The 14,081-nt window shown below is 34.6% G+C and overlaps 1 protein-coding gene across 1 annotated transcript in view; it reads right to left on the bottom strand.

Annotated features, from left to right (window-relative positions):
• CUBN (cubilin) overlaps window positions 1-14,081 on the bottom strand; it is a 153,060-nt gene that overhangs the window by 25,498 nt on the left and 113,481 nt on the right. The window contains 14 exon segments of the mRNA XM_087917141.1: window positions 861-890; window positions 893-1,016; window positions 3,024-3,154; window positions 4,475-4,567; window positions 4,570-4,605; window positions 5,274-5,539; window positions 6,268-6,277; window positions 6,317-6,457; window positions 7,839-7,964; window positions 7,967-8,026; window positions 9,522-9,655; window positions 10,194-10,388; window positions 10,677-10,771; window positions 12,834-13,026. Of these exon segments, the coding sequence (XP_087773267.1) occupies window positions 861-890; window positions 893-1,016; window positions 3,024-3,154; window positions 4,475-4,567; window positions 4,570-4,605; window positions 5,274-5,539; window positions 6,268-6,277; window positions 6,317-6,457; window positions 7,839-7,964; window positions 7,967-8,026; window positions 9,522-9,655; window positions 10,194-10,388; window positions 10,677-10,771; window positions 12,834-13,026 (1,634 nt within the window).

Here is a 14,081-nt window from a genome sequence, read left to right on the forward strand (position 1 = left end):
CCAATGACATTAAAATGAGGCTAAGGGGAAAAAAAGTTGCTCAGATTGCCTTCAGTTGTGTTATATAAATCATCCACCAGAGATGCAATTGAGAACAGTGTATGACTGGGCAATGTCCCATTACTGTTACATTTTGGCTTAATTAGCAATATTGTACAGTTCTTATAATCTATGGCTATTATAACTTTGGTAATTTGCTATGTGATGAAGAAATAAATACTCTTAGCTGTACTGAAACTGATCTTGGGTTTTCAAGTTGCCCATCTCTGGTACAGAGAGCAACTGGCAAATTCAGTTATGCTTTTAAGAAGGCTCAAGAAAAGCATTTCTTTATAAGATAATTTGCCTCACCACCCAACTAATTAACTACCACCCTACCAAACAAAAGCTATCATACTTTGACCATGTAATAGAGCTGAATCATCAAAAAATCAATCATGCTAGGAGTAATCAGCGGAAAAAAAGAGAAGGGACCACTCTAGTACCTGTTAGCTGAATACAATAAAGGATGACACTGAGATGTCCATGATGGATCTGAAGAAAGTGCTGTCAGACATAGAGGCATAGAGATTGCGGATCCATAGAGTGGCCGAGAATTGGACACAACTGGATGGCTAACAACAATGACCAGCAGCCCTGGGAAGAATTAAAACAAAGATAAAGCTGAAATCAGAACAGAAAGAGAAAGCTCAAAGATTAATCTTTCAATATTACTGGACTCATGGATGTCATGGAATAAGAAATCAAATAATGATGTGTATTATGATGAAATTATGTAAATGTTATGACATCTACTTATGTCAAATATCCTGATATAAGGGCAGAGGGATTTAGAAAATATCACTGCACAAATTACTTACTGCTTATAAATGACACAGAAAACCCACTGAAATGTCCTGTGATTAAAACACTATAGTCACCACATTTCCTGGAATAACTGTAGGCCCTGGAGCCAAGTTTCCACACCCAACAGCTAACATGGTATCTTCCTGTTCTATATTTGTTCTTCTCAGTACCTGGAGGACAAAGTGTTAACATATATGTAAAGCAGTAGACTCATTTTCATTGGCACTGACTTATATTCTGATCCCTAGATATAAATGAGATTACAATAAATAAAGACTTTACCTACTCACCTAAGTGGTATTCAACAGAATGATATTGAATATATCAAAATATATCAGTTGTCACAAAATCTAAATCTTTTTCATAGCTGTGGTTCACCAATGCCTGCAGTAGGGAAACTTTATACCTGGTTCCTTTAGGTTCATGTGGCATTTTATATATCAGCGCAGGGCATGTACATCTTGAACCATTTGCCAGTTAAAAATCTCTGTCCTTTTTATTTATTTTTAAAGTCAGGAAGCAAATATATGTTGGAATCCTCCATCTTGGTACCATCTATGTACTATCTGCTTTTCTAAACTTCAACTTCAAATCTTTATTTGGTCACAGTCATCACATAAAATACAGAAACCATAGTAATTTAAAATAGAATACAAGAGAAAAAAAATACCATGCACACTCAAATACACACAAATATGCTAAAATGGTTGACAACAAATTGACAAACTTAATAATGGATTTTAAAATACTAATCCTATATGTTGTGAGATTTATAGCCTGTCTTCCTTCCAGGAACTCAAAGCAACATACTATTACCTGCTCCATTTTTTTCTCATAATAAACCTGAGGTAAGTTAGATGTCTGAGGATGGATTTGGACATAAGTCTCCGTGATTCTAAACCAACACCTTAATTACTACGGTATATCACAACCAAATATAGAACACCCAATTCTTTTTTTAAAGAGTTACTGATTTTTAATTTGGTTTATAATAGTGTTATATTTTAGCACCAGGAATTCGGTGTAATTGATAGCAATGGGGTGTAAATAATTTCTTGCTTGAAGCTTCACTTCCTAACTCTATAACAGCTTGGGAAGACAAATAATGTGAGAAATTCTATACCATAGAAGAAGTGGACAAGAAATGAGAAGCTGCTTCTTAGGCTTAAAAATCCCAAATACTTCCCAAATTCTACACCCACCTTGTAAAGTTATGTGCTCCAACTATTTCTTAAATGATATACTTATGAATTCTTTGGTTTATTCTGTTTGACCTTATTATTGTAAACCACCCACTGTCTTGAGAGCTGAACAGTATATAAATATACATTAAGACACTATTATTTTAAAATTCAGATACATCACATTTTGATTAACTCTTGTGGCACAGGAAAAATTGTTGACAATATATTTATGTCTAAAATAGAAATTTAAATTAAAATCTTCATCACCATTTATAAAAACAACATTTAAAATCACTTGGCTATGTGAGTATAGTTTCAAAGAATGAAATAGCAAATGCCATTTCAGCCTTCATTTTTTTAAGCAAAACAGTTACTCAGTTCCTCATGACTTCCTACAGTTTGATAAATTATGTTTGCCCTTTAGCAACAAGTGGGAGCTATGTAGTTTTGTACAATCTGACCATTGTACAGTTTTGTACAATGATGAGCAAAGTTTGGCAAATTCTTTAAAAAAACTAACAGCTTTTAGGAATCGTGAACATCCCAATGCTTCAGATGAAATGCTTTATATACAATATATATGTATAATAGTTAATAAAATAAATATTTTTATTTTGAAAATGTTAAATGAAAGAAAGAAACAACACTTGACTTTCAGATGAATATATAAAAATGGCAACATGTTTTGAGTTCTTTCAATATTTATCCATGAAATTTTCTATATGAATTTTCTTTAGAACAATACAAAATCTGATATGAAATCATTGTTCCCAAATAAAGTTATGCTAGCAGTTACTCAATTGCAAGGGAAGAAAAAGTCAAGGTCCCCAAAACAACATATTTTACTGCTGCTCTAGATATTCCTGGATTAATTTTGGCATTGAAAGTATGATCCAAGACAAAATGTACAATCCCATTTGTAAAGTGGAGAGTAAATTGCAAAATTGCAGATTCTCCATCATATTCTAAATGTAACCATATTCTAAACTGTACCAAATAAATTGAGAGATGTTTGTTCTTATGGGTAATTACTGTCCATGTATACCTGGTGTTATTGGGAAAGATTTCTTGCCAATAGGGAAAAGTTATGGTACCATTTTCTTTTTGAAGTATGCCACCACATCCTGTAAAAATAAGGAATGATTGAATCACAGAGCGGTTTTTAGTTATGCAGACAAATAAAAGACTGTAATGCATAATAATGCCAATAGGTTTTATAATTAAATAATAAATGTACAATTCTTTATAAACTCTAGTAATATTAACAGAAAAGTCAACTGTCTTCATCTATTTAGTAATTATTGATCATGTATATTTTTTCTTGAAAACAATTCTTATTTTGAAAAATTGAAATATAAATTTTGAATATGATTTTTTTAAAAAATTAATAATATTCAGAGAGTTTTTGTAGATTGTGTGGATGTTACAGGAATCCATAAAACAAGGTACATACACAAAAAGAAATAAAATGTCTATTGTAAACCATTAGGTGCTACAATTTCATATTCAGGTTCCTGAATATGAAATTCTGCTGTCTATTTCTGCTTTTCAATAAGTGCTTGACAGTGTTATCAGCATTATTCTGAAAGACCAAAGAATCCCTGGTAGCAATACAATTTTAAAATAATACTAATTGCCTGTAAATAAAGGTACAATTAAAGGGTAAAAGAATTAAAATAATAGTTCTTCATATGCAAGATGGATTTACAATAAGTAAAACTTCTATAAAGGAATTCTTGATACTTTTGATGAAATAAAAAATGTTCCTTAACTTAGCCATTTAGAAATAGGAATCTTGCCTCCGATTTATTGAGGTCTATTACAATGGAATAATTGTAATTGTTCTAAGGAAGTGGTTCATTAAAATTGCTATGTCTTTAACAGAATTCTTTAAAGAAGTCATACCTTATTTTCAGGCTCATATGGAGTTTTTAAAAAGACATAATTGCTATATAGATATCTATATTTTGTGTACATGTCTGTTCCAATCACACTGAACACAATACATACTCTAGTCTTTATCTATTCATAAAATATAATAAATTAGTTCCTATGTCATGCTGCCTGAGCATAATGTTCCACAAATAGGAACAAAATATTATAGCAGATGATTTTCTCACCTATCTTACTTCAGGTAGAATAGCATCTGAAGCAAATTGCTGAAGACAGCTAAAATGCATTATCAAATTTATGAAGAAGTAAGTATTCATATAGGGATCCAAATTCTTAAAGGCCTTATATATTTTAATTTCTTCCCCTCAAATTTATCCACATTGCTACTTATAGGCTAAGTTGCCAAAATCCAGATGACTGCTAGATGGCAGCAATAAGAGTATATTAACATTGTGGTTACTTAGATTTTTGCAATCCAGAATGAATAATCTGCACTAGAATATATAGATAACAAAATATCTCATGAATGCCCCATTTATCTTATTGGAAGATAATGAATCCTTTGTCTGTATTTTCAGTATTACTCAAAAATTGGACACAAATTTGAGAAACTGCTAGAACAATAGCTCTAGAGATGGCCTGCATCCACACAGTCTGTACAAAAGCTCTCCATCACTGTCTTCTATATAAAAACATGATGCAAAGAGAAATTTGAAGCCATTCAAATTATTCCTGCAAATAACATTTAAGAGGTTATATGGATTGTCTTTTCCCTGAGAAGCACTTTGCCATATCAAGATAGATCAACACATCTTTGAAAGGCAAAGTTTCTTATTGAAGTGGTTGTAGGCCAATCTGCAAAGGGTTAATATTTAACTTATGAATAACTACAGTTCCATATTCAGATTATGATCAATTGCAATTATTCCTCCTCTTTTTTTCATTCTTCCATCAAAGGAGACTGGATATAATAAAAAAGTGAAAATGCTTTCAAATTCTAACAACTGTGGTTTGTTTGAACTTTACTTGATTCCAACAATAGTTTTAACTAATGGTCTGTTGATCACACAGAATAGGAAATTGATTTGTTTTTAAGTAGAGGTAGATATCTTTTTTTAAGGCTGAAACATTAAAAGAGTAAGAAAACAAAAAACACATTGCAATGTGTTTTGCATTACAACTGGTTCCTAAACCTTAGAGTAAAAATATGAAATCCATCATGAATCTTGATTTTGTATCTATCTATGCAAAGTTATAACCTTTCATTTCTATTTCTAAAAAGATACATTTATGTACAATCATGACAACCAGTTATACAAAAGGTACTAGTTCTAAACAGCCATAATATACCTTGTTGAATGTCTATGTAAGCATTCTGGCAATTTATATGTTTTTCGAAATGGAAGTCTTCTATAGAAAAGTATATAGTTGTGGTGGATAGCTGTGGATTTTGGATGATCCATTCACAGTTCAAGTTATCAGTATAATTGTTTGTGCCATCATAACCAGGAGAAGTAAGATTGCCATTGTCTGAAAACAAAAGCCCACCATACACAGAAGAAGAAAAAATGGGGAAGAAGGGAATTGTTATCAGACAAATGCAATTATAATATGAACTCAAGGAAAAACCCCAAAACTACCATGCATTCAGCACTTTTCCTTATTGGGGTAGACACCAGTCTACTACTGCAGCTCTAGTCAGTATTTTTGATACCAATGGCCCCATAAATCACCATAATTACCCAATTAAATGGTTGAAAAATATTTTCCATTTATTTCTAAAATGGCCAGATAATTTCATAATCTAAGAAAAGACTGTCTTAATTCAGGTAGCCCTTTTCCTTTTTTTTTTTAATAAAGTTTTATTGAGTTGTAACAAAACAAATAAAACATCTTATTTGGGTACAGCATGGTTCCGGGTTATCACATTTCCATACAGACACAATTTCATATGCATATTCATCTTATGTATTCAACTTCATATCTTATTACTCTTTTTCCAACTTCTCACTATTTCTCCCTTTACTTCTCTTAATTTTCTTTTATGGTTATATCATTTTCTTCTTATTCAATTGTATTTCGTTTATCTAAATTTCTATATCTTTTTATTCATTATACTGATTCTTTCATCTGTCTTGTTTACAATTTCATTATGTTCTCTTCTAACATTCTTAAAAAGCAAAATTCCTTCTATGATTGCCAATCGGAGTGCAACACCTTTAAGTCTTATCGTTATTATCATATGAAATTTCATTAAACATTAAATTTGTGCATTCTAAAATTATAACATTCTAATATCTATTTCATATCATGTAAATCTCATCATTCAGACTCTGCTTGGTACTTGGTACGTTCTGATATGTGTAGAAATGTGAAAAGAGATTATATTTTACTGTCAGCACTGACATCAAAATGCAACCTGAAGCCTGGGGCATTAATGAATTTATCAGTGATAAACTTGATATAGGCCAAGTTACCAGCAGTGTCCACAACAGCAAGAATAGTAGTATCATAGTATCTACCTACTAAGTCCCCTAAAATGTACAAGAGAAAGTAAAAGAAAGCAATTGGACATTTGCTACAAATATAGAGAGGCCTAAATAAAGTGACAATGATTGAGTTCATGATTAAATTAATCCTGGCTTGTCAGGGAGAAGAAAAAAAACTCTCAATATTGAATTTCTCTCTCTGGTATACAGATAGTCCTTAACCTATGACCACAACTGAGCCCAACCTTTATGTTATTAAATGAGTTTGGCCCCATTTTACAACTTTTCTTACCACCCTTAAGTGAATTGTTGCAATTGTTAAGCTAGTAATACAATTGTTAAGTGAATCTAGATTTCCCATTGACTTTGCTTTCTCAAGGTTACAAAAGTGATCACATGACCCTGGGATGCTGCAACGGTCATACATATGAATCATCTGAATTTTGACCACAAGACCATGGGGATGCTGCAATGGTTGCTGCAAGTTGTAAGTGTGAAAAACACTGTAAGTAACTTTTTTGGTCACTAAATGAACTATTGTAAATTCTATCTATATTTGTGTGTGTTTTCCATAATGAAACAGCAACTTAGGAACAAATGATTATCAAGTTTCCTTCTGAACCTAGAAGCATTTCTATTTTAATCAGGGTTTGGTTGTGTGAACCTGAGATCTCTTTTACTGGTGACCTCACAGCAATTCACAGAATATTGGAAGGAAACAAGGTTAATAAAGTAGGTTGAGGATAGGCTTAGAGAGCCTAAAGTAGCAGAAAGAGAAGGCATTGGAGTAGTAGTTGTCATTTCGTGGATAAGCTTAATGCCAACAATAATTTCTGCAACTTTTATGGTAAAGTATAGTCTATGCAATAGTTTTCTATGGAAAAGTTAACTTCTTCATTGTTATCACTTAAGAGGAGATTTAAAACATTTATCTCCCCAGAACTTCCAAAGAGTATCTTAGACAAAATGACATGCAGCCATGTGTAACATTTGATGGCATCATTCAAGCAGCAGTTGGGAATAGTTTTCAGGGGGTGGAGGATGGGTAGATGTAGGCTAAGAAAATAAGCATCAGCAAAGTCATTTAAAAAAAAGTAAGCATTTGAATTCTAGATATGGTGAGAGACAATGGGCTGTATCTAATTGTATCTGCCATTAAAAAGCTATCTCACAGTGGAAGAGATTCCATTATTCTGCTCTACCTCCCAGTGCGACGCTATATCTGCTCAAGTAGGTTTGAGTACTCTTCTTAACAGATATAAAGTGTGCCCAGGGAACACACATAAAGTGTGCCCAGGGAAAAAGAGATTGAACAGTATTTCTATTACACAAGCAGAAATCCATGTAATGTTGGCCATAGCTCAAATATGCCTTTTCATTATCCAGTAGGGTATCAGAGAAACAGAGATCATATTGACTTACATACTTGTCAGTCCATTTTCTCGAATTACCAAGTAGTCTTTTGTGCATTCTACCAAGTGCCGAATATCTAGTGCTTCAAAATTAATGGTAACATAATAATTCTCAGGTCCATGGAGAAACCATTCACATTATCTGGAAACCCAATACTTTCAATGAGTCCATTTTGTCCTGTCAGTCTGCCACCCCATGCTGCTGAAAGAAACAAAGATGTCTGCTAGTCAATCATAGAACCTGTCCTACATTTCCTTCCAATGTAAAAGGACAAAACGTGTTTCAGCATGACTGTACTATACTATAGAGAGAAAGATTAAGATCTAGACTGACAATGTGGTGGTTAAGGCACCAAGCTAGAACCAGGAAGATCTAATTCTAATCCTGTTTTAGGCATTTAGAGAGCTGATCTAGGGCCAGTCACTCACTCTCAGCTCTAAGTAGGAAGTGATAAACCATTTCCAAAAATCTTGCCAAGAAAACCATAGGGACTTGCCCATGCAGTGACCAAATGTCTGGACTGACTTGAAGGATTATCATCATCATCATCATCATCATCATCATCATCATCATCATCATCATCATCATCTACCACTGACTTTTCAGATATAAATATGTTGGATTCTATATCTTTGGATCTATATTAATGTTTTTCAGGGCACTTCAATGCATTCCCTAGTCTTTTATTCTTTGCGGTGCTTTTGTGCCACACAAGCACCTTCACTATTTCTTGGGATTGCAAAGTTAACTGGCCAGGACATGGAAGAATGATTAGATGGAGCAATGGAAATCCCCCTTTCAATCATCTCCAAAGAAGAAAGACATGATAGATGGAGGAAACCAGGAATAGGAAGGAATACATCTGGATATAATTATATGTTAAGAGCATGAAAGAATTTCACATATGCATTTCACAATGACCAGGAAAATGAAGAATGTTCTCACCAATTCAGAAAAGTCATTAAAGAAAAATTGGAAAAAAATATTATCCATCCTAACACACTGAGAAATAAATTGAGTTTTAAAGTAGAACTAATCTGGTTACTGAGATTTATCTCCTGTATTTATTCTTATTAAAGAAAAGCCTCTTTAATATTGCTTTTGATTGAAATCAGTTGGTGAATGCTTGACAGTGATTATTCCAGGGAACGAGGAAGCCTCCTCGTGTTCACTTCAGCAGAAATGATGTAAAACTGTATTTGCGGCATTTCCTCTAAAGTAGCAGCTAAGAAGAACATTCATCACCTTAGGTGCTGAAGAATTTCTAAAAATCATTGGTATCATTGGTTCACATTTTGTCTTCCTCCATTCAACCCAAATTTTTAGTGATTTTATAATTGCATTATTCTAGTATTTTCTATTTTTAGAAGCATAAATAATATTTATGCAACTATTTTTGAAACATGCCTCAAAAGAGTAGTCTCATTTTAAATACTTCTTTAAAAATCTCATACCTAATAACATTCTGAAATACTAAGCTTAAATATAGTGGAATGATGATGCAGAAATCACTTTCATTAGTTGGTGTATTTCAAAGGATTTTAGAACTTTAGTAAGATTATTTATTGCAATCTTAAAAACCAGTTCATGGATTTATCCTTATACCCTTAGATTTTAGGATCAGTAAAATCTTATGCAAGGATTACATGTACCCAGTCCCTCTTGAATATTTTGAATCCAGACTCTCTCTCCAAACTATTTGATTGGAATCTCGTATATAGGGAAGAACCAGAAGATTTCTGAATGCCCAGCATAGAGGTCCCACATAGTTTAATGATGAGCTTAGCTGTGTAATCAGCCCCATCTCAAAATTCAAGATAATATAATGTTCAACTAAAAGAAGACCACATTATACACTTTTGCACACAATATATCAGAGAAATATTTCATTTAATTTTGGAAGACACAAAATTGAGACACATCAGTGTCCGCAATTAATAATATTTGGGTCACCTGAGGACTAAATCAGTTACAGAATAAGAAATCTTTAACCATATCCCAGTACCATATTGCGCAAGTTTCACTAATATTTCTAACTGATGGATTGCTGTCCAGAGGCACCTAAAAGAGCAAGATTGTCGGTATATGTATTTAATAAAAACAATAACAGCAATAACAACAACAACAATAATAATGAATTTCAGGCATCAGGCAAATCACCTTCATGTGTTGTCAAGAAAACCATAGGGAACACTATGAAATCAACAGAAGTTGATATGTAGATGGACATAAATTCAAAATGTAAGTTGTCACACTGCATGTTTTGTAACCTTTTTAAGGGACATAAAATAGTAAGGAATGTTTTCATAAAGCTTGATTACAACAAGCCTTACAAAATGTAATTAAAGCTAATCTAACAATTGTGTAAATACTTGGTGAAGGCAGAATATTAAATATATCTTCAAACTGCAGCTCTACAGCCACCCCATAAGGCACAGGTATGGTCCAGGTGCAATCAGCAAAAAGTGGATGATTTCCAGGATAGTTGGGTGAAGAGATAAATCCAAATTGATTGTCTTGAGTGATGTAAACATTTCCTCCACATGATAGCATTTTTTTTAAACTGTTACCATCTGGCAGATGGTACAGAATAATAAAAACAAGGACAAATAGGCTGAAAAACAGCTTCGATTCCAGGGCAGTAGCTCTTTCGAATTCTACTGTATAGTGCAGTGTTGGTGCATTGTCGGGGGTTTCAGTTCAAAGTGTGGAGTGTGAAGGATGTGCGTTTGTGTTTGTTTTCATGGTCATGATGTGCACTGAAGATGAGGTTTGATTTCGTTGTACGAGGTGCAATGACAATAAAGTAAAGTAAAGTAAACTAGCAAGTAAAGAAACACAAATAATCTACTGAATAGGATTCAATGTTCTCTGTGACCCGGGATTTTCCAAACATAGGCTCCCAGTACAGTTCACTTTGGTCATACTATCTGAGGCTGCTTTGTACTATAGTACAATAAAGGCACAGATTTCAATCTGTACACAATTAGAATGGCAAACTCTACCTACAATTTCTAACTGTTTCATGGACTTCCTATAACCTGGCCTGCCAACTGAGAGAGAACGATCAAGCAGGAGCCTGCAGAATGTGAATAGTCTCCCTGCGTTAGAATGAAGTTGTGGCAGAGACCATGGATAATGCATTAAAAGAAATAGAAATAGCAGCCAAGAAAGTTAGAGGCCATCAGATACAGATATTTAGAGTTGGAAGGGACCTTGTAGGTCATCTAGTCCAACCCCCCACCCAAGTGGGAGACCCTACACGATTTCTGACAAATGGCAGTCCAATCTGTTCTTGAAAGTCTCCAGTGATGGCGCTCCCACAACTTCTGAGGGCAAGCTGTTCCATTGGTTGATTGTTCTCCCTGTCAGAAAGTTTCTCCTTGTTTCCAGGTTAAATCTCTCCTTGTTCAGTTTCCATCCATTATTCCTTGTCTGGCCTTCGGATGCTTTAGAAAGTAGCTTGACCCCTTCCTCCCTGTGGCAGCCTCTCAAATATTGGAAGACTGCTATCATGTCTTCCCTGGTCCTTTTCATTAGACTAGCCATGCCCAGTTCCTGTCACCGTTCTTCATATGTTTTAGTCACCAGTCCCCTAATCATCCTGGTTACTCTTCTCTGTACTTTTTCTAGAGTCTCAACATCTCTTTATAATGTGGTGAACAAAACTGGATGCAGTATTCTAGGTATGGTCTTTCTAAGATGTGGTATTAGTATCTCACTTGATCTTGATTGTATTCGTCTGTTAATGCAATCCTAAATTGCATTAGCTTTTTTTGGCTGCTGCTGAACATTGCTGGCTCATATTTTGCTGGTTGTCCACTAAGACTCCAAGATCCCTCTCTCAGTTACTGCTATTAAGCCTGGTTTCACCCAATCTCTATGTGTACTTTTGGTTTTTCTTGCCTAAGTGTAGGACTTTACTTTTCTCTACACTGAATTTCATTTTGTTAGATATGGCCCAGTGTTCTAGTCTGTCAAGATCCATCTGGATCTTGAGCCTATCTTCTTGGGTGTTAGCTATTCCTGCCAGCTTAGTATCATCTGCAAATTTGGTAAGTTCCCCTTCTATTCCTTCATCTAAGTCATTCATGAAAATATTGAAGAGTACTGGGCCTAAGACAGAGCCTTGTGGCACCCCACTGCTTACTTCCCTCCATGTAGACTTAGACCCATTAAGATCTACTCATTGAGTACGGTTTGTCAGCCAGTTGCAAATCCATCTAGTGGTGGTGCTATCTATTCCACTTTTTTCTAGCTTACTAAGAAGTAGGTTGTGGTCTACTTTGTCAAATGCCTTGCTGAAATCTAAATATATCATGTCCACAGTATTTCGCTGGTCTACTAATTTAGTCACTATGTTGAAGAATGAAATAAGATTGGTTTGGCATGAGCTGTTTTTAACAAACCTGTGCTGACTGCTAGTCATTATTTTACGTGTTTCTAGATATTGGTAAATCTGTTTTTTTATTATCTTTTCCAGTATCTTCCTGGGTATTGATGTTAGGCTGATTAGTCTATTGTTTCTTGGGTCTGTTTTTTTCCTTTTTTGAAGATGGGAACCACATCAGCTCTTTTCCAATCCTCTGGTAGTTCCCTGGTGCTCCAGGATTTTTGAAAGATATGGTGCAGTGGTTCTGAGATGACCTCTGCAAGCTCCTTTAAAACTCTGGGATGTAATCCATCAGGCCCTGGTGTTTTGGGTTCATCAAGATCAGACAGGTGTTCTCTTACTATTTTTTTGACAGATGTGAAGTCAGATGCCCAGCAGCAAAATATTAATTGCAACTGTTATTGCTGTGCATAAACAAATCTTCTTTGAGACACCATTTTAACAGTGGAAGTCATTTATACATTCCACAAGGAGCAATATATCCAAGGACTAATAGTTGATTGATCTTTATTTTAATGATATTCTATAATTGTACAGGAATTTATGCATCAGTAGGCAGGGATACATTTTTATTTGAGCATCGTTGAGATTACATAACGTTGCACTTTATCTCACTTTATAAACATGCAAGTATGCCTCACCATATCTGAAGACAAGTTTATCATCACTTCATGAACCATGAGATTCCATGTTTGAAGTCAGGAGGTTGAGCTCCCCTATTGAGTCTTGTGCTCTGATAAGCCATGTGCAATCTACAAAATTTCTGTACTTTGAAGGCCAATCTGGTGAGAACAGGGAAAAAAAGGTGCTTCACCAGCTGTTAGGACACTCCACAGGCACCTGACACCAAATCAGGAGAAAGAAAAAGTGTTCCCGTTTAATAGTTACCCAGTTTGTTTCTCTTCTTCTATGTACACTAATGTTCATGGGGTCCACAACAAAGCACAAGAAGGAACGTTCTTTCTGTGCCAACTCAGAAAGCTCAAACTGCCCAAGGAGTTGCTGATTCAGTTCTACAGAGGAATTATTGAGTCTATCATCTGCACCTCTATAACTGTCTGGATATATTCTGCAATCCAACAAGACAGATACAGATTTCAGAGAGTAATTAGGACTGCACAAAAAAACAATTACTACCAACCTGCCTTCCATTGCGGACCTGTACACTGCATGAGTCAAAAAGAGGGCTGTGAAAATATTTACAGACCCCTCACATCCTAGACATGAACTGTTTCAACTCCTACCCTCAAAATGACTCTATAGAGCACTGCACATCAGAACAACTAGACACAAGAACAGTTTTTTTCCTGAATGCTATCACTCTGCTAAACAAATAATTCCCTCAACACTGTCCAACTATTTAGTCAGTCTGCATTACTATTACTATTAATCTTCTCATCACTCCTTACCACCCATCCCCTCCCACCTGTGATTGTATGATGGTAAATTTGTTGCTTGGATCCTTACAATTTATATTGACTGTTTCCTAGTATGATTTAGTGGCTTGTTTTTACCTTATGTTTATCATTAAGAGTTGTACCTTATGAAATTGTCTTTCTAAAGATTTCTCTGTGTATGTTCAGAATACAGGTAGTCCATGACTTACAACATTTCTTTTAGTGATAGTTCAAAGTTACAACGGCACTGAAAAAAGCGACTCATTACCATTTTTCATACTTATGACTTTTGTAGCATCCCTATGATCATGTGATCAAAATTCAGATGCTTAGCAACTGGTTCAGACAAGGTCACGTGATCACCTTTTGCAAGCCTTTGACAAGCAAAATCAATGGGGAAGCAGATTAATTTAACAACTACAGTATGTTACTAACATATCAACTGCAATGATTCACATAACAATTG

This window comes from Pseudonaja textilis, chromosome Z (genome assembly GCF_049901715.1).
Source record: "Pseudonaja textilis isolate UNSWEBS1 chromosome Z, rPseTex1.2, whole genome shotgun sequence".
In the NCBI taxonomy this organism is placed as follows: Eukaryota; Metazoa; Chordata; class Lepidosauria; order Squamata; family Elapidae; genus Pseudonaja; species Pseudonaja textilis.